We start from the raw sequence: 16,873 nt of genomic DNA, 5'->3' as shown, positions 1-16,873 counted from the left end.
GACCTCTGCACAACACAACTGATGGTCCCAACCCCATTGATAAAGCAAGAAATTCCACTAATTAACCCTGATAAGGCACACCTGTGAAGTGAAAACCATTTCAGGTGACTACCTCTTGAAGCTCATCGAGAGAATGCAAAGAGTGTACAAAGCAGTAATCAGAGCAAAGGGTGGCTATTTTGAAGAAACTAGAATATAAAACATGTTTTCAGTTATTTCACCTTTTTTTGTTAAGTACGTAACTCCACATGTGTTCATTCATAGTTTTGATTCCTTCAGTTAGAATCTACAATGTAAATAGTCATGAAAATAAAGAAAACGCATTGAATGAGAAGGTGTGTCCAAACTTTTGGCCTGTACTGTATGGGCCCTATCCGCTAGGGATAGCGGATAGCGGGTGGTCAGGACCACCCGCTATCCGCTATCCCTAAAGTTTGGGCTGTTATGAGAGCGCGCCCAGGCGGCTTCAATGCGCGCCCCGACGGAGCCTCGCCACGCACGCGGTCGGACTGATACCGGGACGCCGCCGGAATGGACTGAGTATATTACTCATAAAGACTGTTTAGAGGAAAGACTGTTTTAATTGGACACTTACGCCAGCACGTTTTATTGTTTTATCATAAGCCAGCAGCTGTGCTATATTTTTATTTTTAATATTTTATTTGCCCAATCTACCTTGTCAATAAATTAGTTTACACATAGTTCCACCTCTGCCTCTTGTGTGTGTGTGGTGTGACCCGGGGATTTTACTCAATCAGTACAACCTTGTGACACGTCCACTTGGACACATGTGGCTCCACCTCCCGAATTAACTCACCTATAATATAATATATAATACACTATATTACCAAAAGTATTCGCTCACCCATTCTAATGATCAGAATCAGGTGTCCTAATCACTTGGCCTGGCCACAGGTGTATAAAATCAAGCACTCAGGCATGCAGACTGTGAAACAAGACATTTGTGAAAGAATGGGCCGCTCTCAGGAGCTCAGTGAATTCCAGCGTGGAACTGTCATAGGATGCCACCTGTGCAACAAATCCAGTCGTGAAATTTCCTCGCTCCTAAATATTCCACAGTCAACTGTCAGCTCTATTATAACAAAATGGAAGCGTTTGGGAACAACAGCAACTCAGCCACGAAGTGGTAGGCCACGTAAAGTGACGGAGAGGGGTCAGCGGATGCTGAAGCGCATAGTGCAAAGAGGTCGCCGACTTTCTGCACAGTCAATTGCTACAGAGCTACAAACTTCATGTGACCTTCAGATTAGCCCAAGTACAGTACGCAGAGAGCTTCATGGAATGGGTTTCCATGGCCGAGCAGCTGCAGCCAAGCCACACATCACCAAGTGCAATGCAAAGCGTCGGATGCAATGGTGTAAAGCACGCCGCCACTGGCCTCTAGAGCAGTGGAGACGCGTTCTCTGGAGTGATGAATCACGCTTTTTCCATCTGGCAATCTGATGGACGAGTCTGGGTTTGGAGGTTGCCAGGAGAACGGTACATTTCAGACTGCATTGTGCCGACTGTGAAATTTGGTGGAGGAGGAATTATGGTGTGGGGTTGTTTTTCAGGAGCTGGGCTTGGCCCCTTAGTTCCAGTGAAAGGAACTTTGAATGCTTCAGGATACCAAAACATTTTGGACAATTCCATGCTCCCAACCTTGTGGGAACAGTTTGGAGCGGGCCCCTTCCTCTTCTAACATGACTGTGCACCAGTGCACAAAGCAAGGTCCATAAAGACATGGATGACAGAGTCTGGTGTGGATGAACTTGACTGGCCTGCACAGAGTCCTGACCTGAACCCGATAGAACACCTTTGGGATGAATTAGAGCGGAGACCGAGAGCCAGGCCTTCTCGACCAACATCAGTGTGTGACCTCACCAATGCGCTTTTGGAAGAATGGTCAAAAATTCCTATAAACACTCTCCTCAACCTTGTGGACAGTCTTCCCAGAAGAGTTGAAGCTGTAATAGCTGCAAAAGGTGGACCGACATCATATTGAACTCTATGGGTTAGGAATGGGATGGCACTTCAGTTCATAGTATGAGTAAAGGCAGGTGAGCGAATACTTTTGGTAATATAGTGTATGTATATAGCCAACTTGCTTTAGCCTCAGTAGAACCCCTGAGAAAATCTACCTCCCTCTCTCCATCGCGGGTTTAGGATTTAGGATTTAGGATAGTGCAGCCTGCCCTTAAAGGCAATGGCACCTGGCACACTGATTGGTGTAACTGCGTAACGCCCAAAACACGCCTATGCATAATATAGCGGGTAGCGGAGGTGTTTTGCGGATAGCAGGAGGTGCACAAGATAGCAACTTTTACGGGGGAACGCCTCTTCCTAAATCCTAAATCCGCAAATAGCGGGTTTAGGGAGTCTGGCGCAAGATAGGGCCCTATATCTCTGTTTTCCCAGAGAACATCACCTTTGTCTCTTTGCAGTCTTAAGCTGAAGGTCCTCTGTTCCATGCACTGAATGTTTTTAATTATATCTTTCCATTGACTGAAAGTTGGAGGTTCCCTACGAAGCCAATGTTTTGTTATGGCCTTTTTCTTTGACACCATGAAGACTTTAAAAGATATCTGTCATTTTTAGGTCATTCTAAGTCCAAGCTCCCTACATAAGAAGATTCCTTTTCTTTCTCAATGAATAAAGCCTCTGTCACTCACAGCTGGATTAAAATCTGGATCATACACCGGCCATGTTAGTATCTATATTTCTTTTTGAATGTCGAGTTGTTTCACTAAACAGGACCAGAGATCAATAGAAAATCTATCCCACTGGCTCTGGGTGATATCATTTTTAGTGATTAATAGATATCCTAGCAAACTCTGTAAAGGTCAGTCTAACAATGAGAACTCAAGGATTTTTCATTTTGCAAAGTATTCCTGATTGCACCAGAGTAACAGTGGTTTTAGCTGCGCCGCTAAACAATAACCTTTAAGGTTTGGTAAGCCCATCCCACCACTATCCTTCAGTAACTGTAAAGTTTTCTATCTTACTCTGGGGGATTTACCGTTCCAAATAAATCTAGATAATACCTTATCGCATTCTTTAAATGGATTATCAGAAACATTAATAGGTAAGGACTGAAAAAGATACAGTAATCTGGGTAAAGTATTTATTTTTATTGTCATCACTCTGTTGCCAAGGTCCAGAGGCAATAAGGCCCATCTATCTCAATCCTGTTTTGTCTTTGTGTTGATGTGTTGATAATTTTCATTGTACAGTTGGGACATGTCTTTGCTTAGTTTTACACCCAGATGTTTTATAGATGTTGAGTCCCATCTAAACATTAATCTACTTTTAAGATAGTTTGATGGTGTAAAACTGAACAGTAATGCTTGCCTTTTGTCAATATTAATGGTATAGCCTGATATATTTCCATACATATGCAGCACGTCCATTTCTTTAGGAAGTCCCAATTCTGGATTCTTTATACTGACCAAGATATCGTCGGCAAAAAGGCACATCTTATATTCTGTTTCTCTTATTGCAATACCCTCCAGTTCTGGATCTTGTCTTATTGCCTGCTCACGCAGGCAATAAGACAAGATCTTTAAATCTGACCAGTGGGGATTTATACAATGTTTTAATGCTCTTAATGAACTTTTCATGAAAACCAAACTTTTCCATTACTTTGTAAAGAACTGCCCATCCCACGGAGTCAAAAGCTTTTTCGGAATCCAAACTAAGTCAAATAGCTCTGAGTTTTTCCTTTTTTATATATTCAGTTGTGTGGAGGCTCCTCCTAATGTTATCCTGGGTCTGCCTACCTCCAATAAATCCAGTCTGATCCTCCTCTGTCAATAAGGGCATCACTTCCTCCATTCTTTGAGTTAAAATAGCTACATAAAATTTATTATCTTGATTTAAAAACACTGATCAGACTATATGCCCCACATTCCATGAAATCCTTACCCTCTTTTGGAATTACCGTGATAATAGCCTCCATCCTAGATGGAGGGAAAAGCCCCTCCCTCAATGTATAATTAAAGCTTTTGTGTAACATTGGTAGTAAATGCTCCCTCAATGATTTATACTATACTGCCGGAAATCCATCAGTCCCTGGATATTTGCAGGATTTCATCGAGGGGATCGCCCTGTCAGTTCTTCTAGTGTTATTTCTTTTGTTAACTTATAATTATGTAGTTTGACCAAAGAGGGCAGCTCACACTGGCTCAGGAATTCTTCAGTCTAACAGGGATCAAATGGTGTAGGCTGGGTGTACAGAGACTGATGAAAATGTTTTCATCTATGTCATGATTGTCTTAAAAATAGGATCCCTAATTTTATAAACTGTGTTTTCAGACTGTTGCTTTCTCAGCCTCCAAGATAATAACCTAGAGGCTTTAGATCCAGGTCATAATATCTGTTTTGTAAATCCAAGCTTTTCTCTACTACAGTGTAAATCTTACCCCCCTCTTTTTTATTGGTCTCATTTGAAGGATTAAGTGTGAGTCCATATTTTTTACTATGCTGTACTTCAAGATCCAGAAGCTGTTTTTGTAGGTCTGATAGTTTTTTGAGCTTTTATCTTTCCAGCACATGCAGTTTCAGAAATCATTTTTCACCACACGACTGCTTTGGGTGCATCCTATAGTATTATAGGGTTTACACTTCCATTATCATTATCCTTCAAATATGGCTGTAATTTGTTTTTCAATGTTTCCTTAAACCCACTGTTATTCAGCACACTTATATTTAGCTTCCATGTTGTTGATTTTGGTCTGCTATCTAAATCTAATTTTAAATAAATAGTTGAGTGGTTTGATATTTCTCCCGAGCTTATCTCATATTCTTTTAGCCTGTGCCTTTCAGATTTTTGCATAAAAATATAATCAGTCCTTGAATAAACATTATGACGATTTGAAAAAAAAACTTGTACTATCTATCCAGACAGTGAAAATCTTTCCAGATATCAATTTTTATTAACCCATCATTCTGTGGTGATTTTCCTGTTTTGATTAGTTGTATCAAGTCTTTGATTGAGAATAATCTTAAGATCACCAGCACAAATAAGAACTCCAGCAGACTGGAATGCTCGTAGATCAAATATTTTTTTGTAGAAGACCTGTTGCTATCTGGAGATGCATAAACATTGAGAAGAAACTTGAAGAAAAGTCATAGAATTATTTTACACCGGAAGCCGTCCAGAGTTTTTGTTTCATTTTAAGGTCAGAATGGATAGGAATCTGCATGCAACACCTGCAGGTTAATCTCTGTCTCTCAGTGGTTTGTGAGTTTTATTGCAGACGTGAAGGACGCAACAACAACCAAATGCTGCTGGTGAAAAGAATAAGGCAGGTGAAAAACTCATGTTAACATGTTTTTTTATTTCAGTGCTTTTGTGGGAAACACTTACCTATTTCATTGTCAAATCTGCTAAGGAATGAAAAGATCTTTCCTGATATAACAGCTGAAATGAAGCACAAGCACACAGTGGAAATATTGCATTAATGCATGTTGTCATATTTGTGTTGGTCTGTCTGCAGCTTCACACACACACACACACACACACACACACACACACACAATGAACAGGAAGGTGTAACTCTTCATAATCTTGCATATGTGTTACTGACAACAAATCAAATAAAAATACTCACCAAAACCCAGTGAAAAGAATGGAAGAAATGCAGCCATCACCCCAGCCAGCACATTAAAGTAAAGGTCAAGTTCATCTGTTTAAAAACAAAGGCTTAGTCAGTGCTAAAAATGTGTTAGTCTTCCTTCAAAGTCAAGCCACAGTTCACAAACCAGATTACCACTGGAAAATATATCAATAGCAATAAACTTGTGTTTGTAGTAAAACACTGTGCCATAGATTTAATGCATTCTTCAATTTGTGACAACAATGCATAACATTTCAATCACCTCACCTATGAACCAAATCAAGTTTTGCTTTTCAGCACTCAAATAATACACAATAATACAGTAAAACACTAACATTACATAAATTATGATTAATATTTAAAATTAATTAATCACATTTGAAAATGAATCTGTGGGTCAAAGTTCAAAAAATAGGAACTCTGACCTTCACATACATGTGATTTTTTTTTTTTTCATTCTTTACTGTTTTAAATGCACAGAAAAGCATTTAAGCTTTTGTGTGAAACACTTACCTATTTCATTATCAAATCCACCACGTAATGTAAAGATCCTTTGTGATATGAAAGCTGAAATGAAGCACAAGCACACAGTGGAAATATTTCATTAATGCATGTTGTCATGTTTTAGTTTGTCAGATACGTGCATGTGCATGCACACGCACACACACACACACACACACACACACACACACACACACACACACACACACACACACACACACACACACACACACACACACACACAAACAGACAATGATCACCAGGGAAGTGTAATTCCTCATAACCTTGCATATGAGTTGATTAGGGACTTGGAACAAAAGGAGCTCAGGTAACTTATAAGAAATCAAATAAAAATACTCACCAACAAAAGCAACCACAATAACTGCAGCCACGACCCCAACTGCCACAGCAACGTGAAGCTGCTGTTCATCTGTTTAAAAACAAAGGCTGAGTCAGTGCTAAAAATGTGTTAGTCTTCCTTCAAAGTCACAAACCAGATTACCACTGGAAAATATATCAATACCACCAAACAGCTAATCCTGCATGTGTGTGCTGACAAAATGTTAAACTCTTATTCATTTTACTGTGCAGAGTAAACTACAGACCTTTGTGGAATATATTTTTCCATGGCTCACTCTCTTCCTCACTAACTGGGTTCTTCATTTGGCAGAAGAAATTTTCAACACGGTCATCATCGTTGGTGATGTTCAACAGTTTACTTGACTCAGCCCAGTCTCCTGTATCTCGCCTCCAACTGTAGGTGATTGGTTCAGCCTCTGGGATCCCTCCGTTACAGCTCAGAGCGCAGGGTGGTGAGGAGGGAGAACAAGACAGTGGCTCCAGTGCCACCGTGGGCTTTGGGACTTTCTCTGTTGGTGGACAAAACAGATTTCCTCCATCTTTAGTCCACTGGTGGTTCTGGGGAGGGGCCAACAGGGGGCCAGTGCCCCCGTAACACTGAGTCTGGACCCCGCTGTGGCCCCCCCTCAGACAAAGTTTATAAATTGTGATGCGGCTTTCACATAGCACGCGGTTTGGGCCGCGCTCTGCGCTGGGTATGGCGCAGACTTGCGCAGAGCAGCGTGCACACGCGTGCAGAGTAGGGCGCACGCATGCACGTATGTGGCGCTGGTTGCTACGCGACCGAAACAGACGAGCAGCTTCAGATGAACCATGTAAATAGGCAAATACGTTCTTTAATTTATGAATTAGCTGAACTATGTTACATGAACGAAGGCTGTATTTTTTCCTACCCGTTACCTGTTGTGTGTGTGACTTCACATGGGATTTTATAGGCTAATAAATGTATGACTATACTGCATTGTCTTTGCAAGAGTAGTGCATATCTCATGATGTCAATCATCTAGATTTCGAAATATAAACGCAGACCGGTGAGCCCTCGCGCTCCACGATCACATCCACAATGAACGGCTGCGCCGGCCCAGGGCTGCGCCGTGCGCGCGCTCTGTGAAAGCCGCTTTAGAGCGTTGCACCGCTGGAAACGGCAGTCAGCTTTGTTGAGCTACGGTTTCTTTTTTTTTGTTTGTTTGTAAGAAGTTGGATTTTGAATGTAGTAGAGTTGGAGTTTCAGAGGGGAAGAAGTAATAAAATGTTTCATGAAATAGGAACGTAAGTGCTCCTGGTTGACTACTTCAAAATATCCCCACAATTTCCCCACATGACATGCAACCAGGCAGTTTATAATGTGAATACAGTGGTCCCTCATTTATCGCGGGGGTTACGTTCTAAAAATAACCCGCAATAGGCGAAATCCGCGAAGTAGTCAGCTTTATTTTTTACAATTATTATAGATGTTTTAAGGCTGTAAAACCCCTCACTACACACTTTATACACTTTTCTCAGACAGACATTAACATTTTCTCACTTTTCTCTCTTGTTTAAACTCTCAAAGTTCAAAGCTTTGTAGAAAAATAAGTCCAGTATTATAGAATGAACGCATTCTGTACTGTACAGGAGACACGGCACGGAGGAGATTGATTGACAGTGGTCTACAGTCCCTTAGCCAATCAGGACGCAGAGCACAATGCGCTGTTAAAAAAAAAAAAAAAAAAAAAAAAAGCATGCAAAATTGCACTAAAAAAAATCCACGAAACTGCGAGTACATAAAAAGCTAGATAACACAACCTGCACTAACTTTCCGGCTACAGCAGCTTGGTCACTAATGTTCTCTTTCTCTGTACACACACAACTCCTCCTGTGTGAGAGTAAATGTGAGGCTATGAAGCAGAGCTTTGCTGAAAATATGTATCTGTGTTCAATAATCCTACCCTGGGTAGACTGTGCACTGATGGAGAAACCAAAGCCTTTTAGGAAATCATAGGATAAATATGCTGCCTCTGATAGAAACACAGGTTTCACTGCTGATGTTTCCAGTTGCTATGATGTGTCTGGTACAGAGCAGCCAAGAAACGCCTGTAGACAAACACCGATCATATCATGGCCTTTGTATTGTTCTGCATAGAGCATCACAAGGTTGTTGGCAATACCCAGCCCTAATGGTGACTGATTGGACTAACCTGACGTCTTCAGGTCCCAACAACACCCCTGATTCAAACTATTCAGCTAAGAGCTGTTATCAGCTTTGTCTACCCAGTCAGAACAGCTCATTCTCAGTTCAGGTTCTTATAGAGGCCCTGCATTTCTACCTGCCTTGTCAACCCTGTCCAGTGTCCAACGGACCTTTACACACTTTTTTTTGGAATAGGCACAATTTATTCCATAATTAGGAGTCAAAGCAGCAAAGGTACTGGAGCCCTCTTATGGTTGTTTGGATTATTCTGGCTTTCTTGGTTTGCAAAACTTTGCAGCTAGGTTGGAAATCTCGCACACAACTCAGGAAAACAAAATTATACTCATTGGGCCACATGGTGGCGCTGTCATATTTACATTTTCGCCCATAAGTGCTGAACTGTACATGGCAGCAACACATTTTTTTCCAGGATTTCCAGGGTGAAGATGCATCTCTTAGTGTAAGTCTCCCCCATGTCCACCAGAGTAGATTTCCTGCTATTTTACATTTTGTCAAAAACAGTTCTCTTCACTGATCCTCTAATACATTTTATCGGCATTTTGATAATCATTTAAGTTTCCCTGTAGTCTCGGTTTAGAATTTGGAGGCAAGACGAATTTCATAAAACTTGCAGTAACTCATGAACGCACTCAGATATCAACCTGAAATTTGAGATATCCCTCGGGGGTGCCACAATTGGAAAAAAGATTCCACCTTAATTAGCCAACACACAAAGATTTTTTTTTTTTTTTTTTTTTTTTTTTGCCAAACATGGAAGAATACATTCATATTCAAATTCCTATAAATTTTGCATTTAGTTGAAGACTGTTTAATTTACTTTGACTTGTGGTTATATTTAGCATTTTAATTGTCACACCAACTCAAATACATTTGACAAACATAATTTACAACTAAAACTTAGACAAACAGCCTGCTATAAAGGCTAATAAAAATTTGTTGAAAGTTAAAATATTTAAGTCTAGAGGTGACAACAGGAGAAAAAAACATTATAGAAATTGTTTTTGTCCACAGCCACAACTAAAAGCCTTTAAGTAGATGAAAGACAAATAATTCCCAGACCCTAAACTCATAAACTTTCCAAACAGCTAATCCTGCATTTGTATGCTGACAAGATCTTTTACCTTTATTATTATATTACTCTATTACTGTGCAGAGTAAACTACATACCTGGGTAGAATACATTCTTCCATGGCTCGCTCTCTTCCTCACTAACTGGGTTCTTCATTTGGCAGAAGAAACTTTCAACACGGTTGTCATCGTTGGTGATGTTCAACAGTTTACTTGACTCAGTCCAGTTTCCTGTATTTGGCCTCCAGCTGTAGGTGATTGGTTCAGCCTCTGGGATCCCTCCCTTGCAGCTCAGTTTGCAAAGAGATGAGGTGGAAGAACAAAACAGTGGCTCAACTGTCACCGTGGGCTTTGGGACTTTCTCTGTTGGTGGAGGAAACAGATTTACTTCTTCTTTAGTCTCTCTCACAGAAGTACCAATAACTTGGAAACCTCACATACTGTATAAATCTAAATTAGCTACAAATATAGGCATTATCGGTAAAATCAGACCCTGATAAACAACAACACTTTTAAAAACTGTATTATTCTGTGGTGTAACCTTTTATTAGCTATAGCAACACTGCTCATCTAATCTCAAGACGTTGCTGTATCTGTCTCATTCCTGTAATATCTTCTATTGACCTGTAATACCTTCTATTCTGTATTTGTTGTGTATTCTTATTACCTTTACTTGCATCGATTTATGATCTGCACTGATTATCTCTAATAATCAGAAGAAAAGGATTTCCCTGTAATCCTAGACCGCTGACGATATCCCACTTATGTTTCAGCCGACTGGATTAAACTATCACTGGGAACGCACAAGTTGCATTGTAATCACAGAACTTGAATGGAGTAGAGCAGTCATGGGACTGTTTCTGTGGAAATTTTGTTGGTAAAATCCTAACTAATAAAATAATAACTAATAAAATCCTAAACCCTAGGCTAAAAATTAACAACTAAAATCCCTTACACTAACCTATAAACTATCCTTAGCCTAATAACAATATGAACATTGTCAGTCTCATAGCTGGACTTTTCATCAACACAGTAAAGAACAAGAACACACATGACTAAAATACTACATACTTACTGATCACAGTAACCATGTATGTCTCACTCTGGAGTTGTCCATTTAACTCCAAAGAATACACCCCACTATAGACAAGAGTCAAATTGTCGATCTCCAAACGAGCAGTCTTTCTATCCAGGGTTGTGTGGCCGTGAAATGCTCCGTAGTACTCCATACTTTCTAATTTCTCAATCCATTCCACCACCATGTTGCGATTATGTTTCCACAGGATGCTTGTCAGGGGCTTGAACTCAGCAGGAATGGGTGACTCCAATACGAGTTTACCTCCATCTGCACCGTATACTTGTTTCTCTGCACCTGCAAAGAGAGAGCAGTTTGTCAGTCCAGGTGAAAATGAGCACGTGACACTTCAAATGGCAGGCTTCAGTTTTCCCCATTACTTTTAGTGACAAAACTTCTAGGCTGGGTGGTAGCTAAAAAAAAAAAAAAAATCTAAAAAACATTACATTTTTATGATAAGTAGTTAGATTTTGATAGGAAGACACAAGAAAATAAAAACATGTAATTTTTTGGCAATTATTGTAAAATGGTGCATATTATGACCTCAACAATAGGCAGCAAGGTGACTGATGTTGAAGGGGGTTATTATAGATCAGGGTTTCCCAACTGTTTCCATGCCGGGATCCACATGTAGGGGAATTATTTGTCTAGGGACCCACCGCTTACTTTGTACAATAATAAAGCTGTCAAAAAGTAGTTACACTTTCAATGCACCTACATCAGTCATGAGGGTGAAATCTACATTTGCCTTAAATTCAGGCCATTGTCTTAAATTCAGTGTGAGGCCTCTATCAAATGTGGTATTCCATTTAGTTACTGCAGGTCATTTAAAATGATTCATGTGAAAACCATCAGTACTGACATATTTGGCTTTAAACCTAAATATACTTGTATATATAAAAAAACAGCGCCTCTCTGTTCATAAACAATATATAAGCTACAGTGCAAATAAAATACATTTTGTCAAATAACAGTTGTTTTTTGTTAAATTCAATCTCTAACTCAGATTATAATCTCATGAACAAAACATAAAACCGTGAGCTCGTCATCTCAGGCTGATAGTGTTTGCATCACGGACAATGATGCATTAAAGGGGCATGCCAGATTGTGCCACCTAGTGGTTGTACACCTACACTGCATGGTAATAATGGTGATAACAATAATAGTCAACTAAGCTACTCATGTTTTTCTTCACTGTTTATGTTGTCAGGTGGAATTTATAACAATAGTTCAGCATGCTTCTTTGAAATGAGAGCTTTTATCAGGGACATTCGTCTGTTGTCTCTAGGGAAGCAGGAATTTTTACTAATCCATTTTTACTAACCATGATTTAAAATGTTAAGGTTATATAACTGTAGAGCCTCAACAACAGAGATTTAAAAAAAAAAAAAAAAAAAAAAAAAAAGCATAATTTAATGCCAAAGAGTTACACTTTTTTGTTATTTTATTTACTATTTTCATGTATCATTTGTGTGTTGAGAGGCAGCAACAGTTTGAAAAACACCAACAAAGAAAGTCTGTGAGGAAAATACAGTAAAACCTCAGCTTACAAATGTTCATGTGATTTTATACATCCATATTGATGTGGAATAAATTACTCATAATAATTGTGAAATTGGTTTTTCGATACTCTAGATTTTTTTTTTTCTATATCTAGACTATAACCATACCATCACTCCCACTGTTCATATGACATGCATCAATATATTTTTGTCAGGTGACAGGTAGTAGAGATACAGGAGGGGAGGCTGGAGGAGGAGAGGCTGAAGGAGATACTTGTAGAGGAGGAGAGGCTGGGGGAGATACAGGAGGAGAGGCTGGAGGAGATACTTGTAGAGGAGGAGAGGCTGGGGGAGATGGAGGAGGAGAGGCTGGAGGCTCACAGGTGAGGTTGGGTTAGGGCATGCATCAATGTATTTTATCAGGTGACAGAAGCAAACCTGCCAGATAGAGATGCAGGAGGAGAAGATGCAGGTAGAGAGACAGGAGACTCACAGGTGAAGCACTGGCTTGTAACAATGTGATAATAAGAGTAAACATGGATAATTATTTTGTACAGTTTTATATTAAGGCCACTGGTGTACTAAGAGGTCTCATCATGTGTAAATTTATTAACAGTTTGTATATGTGTTTGCAATAGTTGCTACAGAGTTGCCAGTTGCATATTTTGTTTGATTCCTCAGGAAACTGATCGAGCTGTAGGCAGCTCTACATGACGTGAAACTGCAGTCATAAATGCATAAAAAACATCAACTTTCAGGGGCACCGCCTTTTTATGTCCCCACCAATGTCAAAGTCAAACCTATGCCCTTGGGTTGCTGTCCCATCTACACTTCCTCATTTTAAAATCTGACTCAAATGAATTTGTAATTGAACAGCCCTGCTGTTTCCATTCTAGCATTGCCACTTTTAGTACAGTGGTTAAGCCCTCAAATCGAGGGAAATTGTGCACTTTTACATAGAAGCATGAAACTTCTACCATAGTAAGTTTATACCATGAGGTTTATTTTCAGATGTGGAGGGAAGTCAGATTTGACCTCTGAGGCCCGGGAGAGGTCAAATCCAAGATGGCCGCCAATAATATTCAAAAATGCATAACTTTGGAACCAAACACAATAGAAAAAACACTTAAAATGTCATTTCCCACTAACCTTTGGGTGACCATTCTGTTTATGATACCTTTGAATTCACCAGAATTCAAGAATGTGCATTTAGATCAATGTGGAGGTCAAATTATGCAGACAAAGGGAGGTGAACGGTGCAAAAAGGTAGAATTTTTTTGAAACCCCCCCTTTAACAATATATTAAATTATGACTATTATCTTCTTTTTAAATGTAAATTACTTATCAAACAGACCTAACAATTCAGCTACCAATGAATGAGCAGTAGTATGCATGTGATAACATAGATTGAAAAATAAGCCGAAGTGATACCTCTTCTCTGAATAGACAAGCTAAGCCAGTGTGCTGCTGTAAACCAGTGAAAATAGCGCGGAGTGGCAACTCGCTTTGTTACACAATCTATGTCAGTGCGCTGCTGTAGTTGGAAAGTTTCTTTGCCTTTTGGACTCGTACGGTGCCGATGCAGGTGTTGTAATGTTTTTTTCTTGGTGGTGCAGGTGCAGGTGAAACCACTGGAGCGGTTGTGCCACCCAGATTTGCTTCCCTCCATGTGATTTTCCCCAGACATACGTACATATTTCAAACAAAAACAGCATTCATTCAAATTATGTCAAATTCGGTGATATTCTGCGTTAAAAAATAGATTGCGTTTTATTTGGCAAATTTCGTGATCGTGGAAATTATGGGCCCTACAATGTAAACATTAACAATAACATTAGGGTCGTTTTCACAGGCTTGACCAAAAAAGTGGATTAAATTTAATCTTGCCCAGTTACCTTTCTCTTGCCCCTTTTCTCTCCCTCTGCGAGCGCGCAGCAGTAATAATCAAACAGGCCAGTGATGACTAAAGTTAATTGCAGTGTAATGTAACATTTCATGATATTTAAATCATTTCAAACTGTGTAGTATATTTGCGCAAATAAAGGCTACATAGCCTATATATGTGTATATATATATATCCATTTAAAATTGTTTTAACATCTGGAAGAAAAAAAAATCATCATTCCGAAGGTGTGGCGGCATTTATTTTGCCGTGGCGGTGCGCCACGAAACCCTGTGTGGCACTTGGGAGAGAATCGCCTAAAACTAGTGGTCAAACAACTGCTTTTTTCTCAGTGACATTAAGTCCGTAAGTTTAAGTGACATTAAATAAAAGGTATAAGGAGAAAGGTAAGGCTTTGGGCTTTCAAACTGTGTTGAAATTTTCTAACTTATTTTCTAACTCCCAAAAATGTCTGTGTTTTCGCTGAGTTGAAAAAGTGTGTGTTTCTCCTTCTCTCCCCCAGACGTCTGTCGCATTTAGTTTAACTTTACTTTTTACTTTACTTTACTGTTTAGCTCGCTCAGTCCCCTTTTTAACAGCTGATGCTCCTCCATGCTCTCGCTCCGAGTCCGTTCATTCTTTTCTTTGTGTTTTCTTGCGTTTCCATGGTTTCTCGCGCCGGTTGCACTGCAGACTGTAGCGTGTCTGCGCTCAGCCAATGGGCGTCTGATACGTCATCACGTAGCATTGCGGCAGTGTTCATGGGAAATGTAGGAAGTACTGCCAGGGGGGTAAATGACCGAGAACTGTAGAGCGGCTCTGACTGACATGACTGCCTCATGCATCACCGGCCAAACTGGCTAGTACGTTTTTATTAACACCCGCCAAAATTAATTTTAACCCGCATTTGTTGGCGGGTGTTAATTTAGAACCCTGCTTCATCACACTGAAGCGAATGTTTCCGTCGCGAAAGTGAAGTGGGGCGTTTCATGAAACTTACCCTCTGTAAAGTCCAGCAGCAGCACAGCTAGGAGCACCAAGAAAATCACACGTCTACCCATGTCTACAGGCAGAAATGACAAACTGTTTTATATAAAACTGTATTTTCCTTTCCGTCAGCGTCTGAGCTGCAGGTCGCGCCTGTCTTTACATCCGGATACAGAACTGAAAGCGAAAGTAAAATGGTCAGTCTCGGAGAGGGGGGTGGGGGCAAGCCCGGAGTGGCTAATCGGGAGGACCGGGACAATTCTGGGCCGGTCTGATGTTTGGGCCGCGAGGGCCGGTGTTCACTTTTTTATTTTTTATTTTTTTGGGGCCGGTGTTCAGTCATGGCAGTGGGTTGATCACCTATGCTGTTTCCCGCTGTCCCTGGGCCGCCTCCGCCTCCACTGGCAGCTTTTTTTTTTTTTAATTTTTTTTTTTTACAGACTCACCCCCTGACGTAACACATCCATGCACTCGGTCAGTAGTGTTTGAAAGATGGAAGATAGAAAGAGCAAGGGTGGCGCGGAGAAGGCAAGAATTAAAAAGAGGAAAGCTCTGGAAACAGACTCAACCAAATGTGCTAAAATTGGCAACTTTTCCACTAAAACGAGCTCGCGGTTTGAAACGACAAATGAGGACGATGAAACGGGTAAGGCAACATGTTGAACTTTGCCTGCAAACCACCGTTCAAGTTAATTAATTATCAAGTCAATGAATTGTGTGGCATTGTGACATATAACATAACGTTATATAATTTAAATAATAGTATGATGCGACTCCACATAATTAGGAAACTTTGTTTTGTAGCCCTTCAGAGTCAGAAGCAAGATCCAGCACCAAGCACCAGCCATGAACCCACAAGTCCAGAGTGGGCAGGTAGGATTGCTCACTGAGTGAATATTATTAGAATTAATATAATGAAGAGTATGGTGTAGACCTGCTCTATATGAAAAGTGTCCCGAGATGCTAGATGATTCAGCACTACATTAATGAAACTGACCTGAATTGATCAGAAGGCTTTGTAAAAAGGGGAGATTTGTGCTGAGAATTATGACAGTTTTTAAAATGTGATTTGGTGTCAGAAGCAGAGCCAGGAGCCAGTAGTGATGAGGGGATTGCTCCTGTCAGTATGGAAGGAACAGATGTGTGAGTGTGTGAACAAGCAAGCATTAGTTCCAGTATAACCACTTTCTATGCTCAAACAATAGTCGTGACCCGTTATATTTTTTTTATTTTAATAACAATAGGTCATGATTTAAAGTGGGCCGGTCTGAGGCATTAAACTCCAGGGCTGAAATTGAGTCCCACTCCGGTCCTGATTGGGGGGGTGGGCTCGCTGCCTGGACTGACTGCACTTTGAACACTGCTTCGACTGTAAAGTCACACATGTCTGGAATAGATACTGAAATTATATTTCTCTGTTATTAGGGCCCGAGCGCTGGAACAGCGCGAAGCCCTATTGTTCTTGTACCGTTTCTTTCTTCTTATTATTATTACGGCCAACTAACCCTTAATTTGACCCCCTAAACTTGCTCAAAAACTCACCAAATTTGACACGCACACCAGGTCTGGTGAAAAATTTGATAAAATGGAAAAACGGACCCCCTAAGTGCAAAAATGGGCTCGCTAGCGCCACCTATGCACGCAAAACCTGACCTAGGGGTGATAGAAGGACCAAACCGACGCCGAAA

At 40.3% G+C, this 16,873-nt stretch overlaps 1 protein-coding gene across 1 annotated transcript in view; it reads right to left on the bottom strand.

Moving 5' to 3' along the window:
* LOC115363686 (uncharacterized) overlaps window positions 1-15,300 on the bottom strand; it is a 33,968-nt gene extending 18,668 nt beyond the window's left edge. Inside the window, exons 1-7 of the mRNA XM_030057963.1 lie at window positions 15,199-15,300; window positions 10,814-11,110; window positions 9,838-10,101; window positions 6,755-6,988; window positions 6,132-6,185; window positions 5,613-5,687; window positions 5,369-5,422 (exon numbers count right to left, since the gene is read on the bottom strand). Coding sequence (XP_029913823.1) covers window positions 5,369-5,422; window positions 5,613-5,687; window positions 6,132-6,185; window positions 6,755-6,988; window positions 9,838-10,101; window positions 10,814-11,110; window positions 15,199-15,259 — 1,039 coding nt within the window. The 5' untranslated portion in view covers window positions 15,260-15,300. The remainder of the gene's footprint in view (window positions 1-5,368; window positions 5,423-5,612; window positions 5,688-6,131; window positions 6,186-6,754; window positions 6,989-9,837; window positions 10,102-10,813; window positions 11,111-15,198) is intronic.
* Between the last annotated feature and the right edge of the window lie 1,573 nt (window positions 15,301-16,873).

The sequence above is a fragment of the Myripristis murdjan genome, chromosome 8 (assembly GCF_902150065.1).
Source record: "Myripristis murdjan chromosome 8, fMyrMur1.1, whole genome shotgun sequence".
Taxonomy (NCBI): domain Eukaryota; kingdom Metazoa; phylum Chordata; class Actinopteri; order Holocentriformes; family Holocentridae; genus Myripristis; species Myripristis murdjan.
The sequence above is the reverse complement of the archived record's forward strand: the minus strand, read 5'-3'. Positions and strand labels throughout refer to the sequence as shown.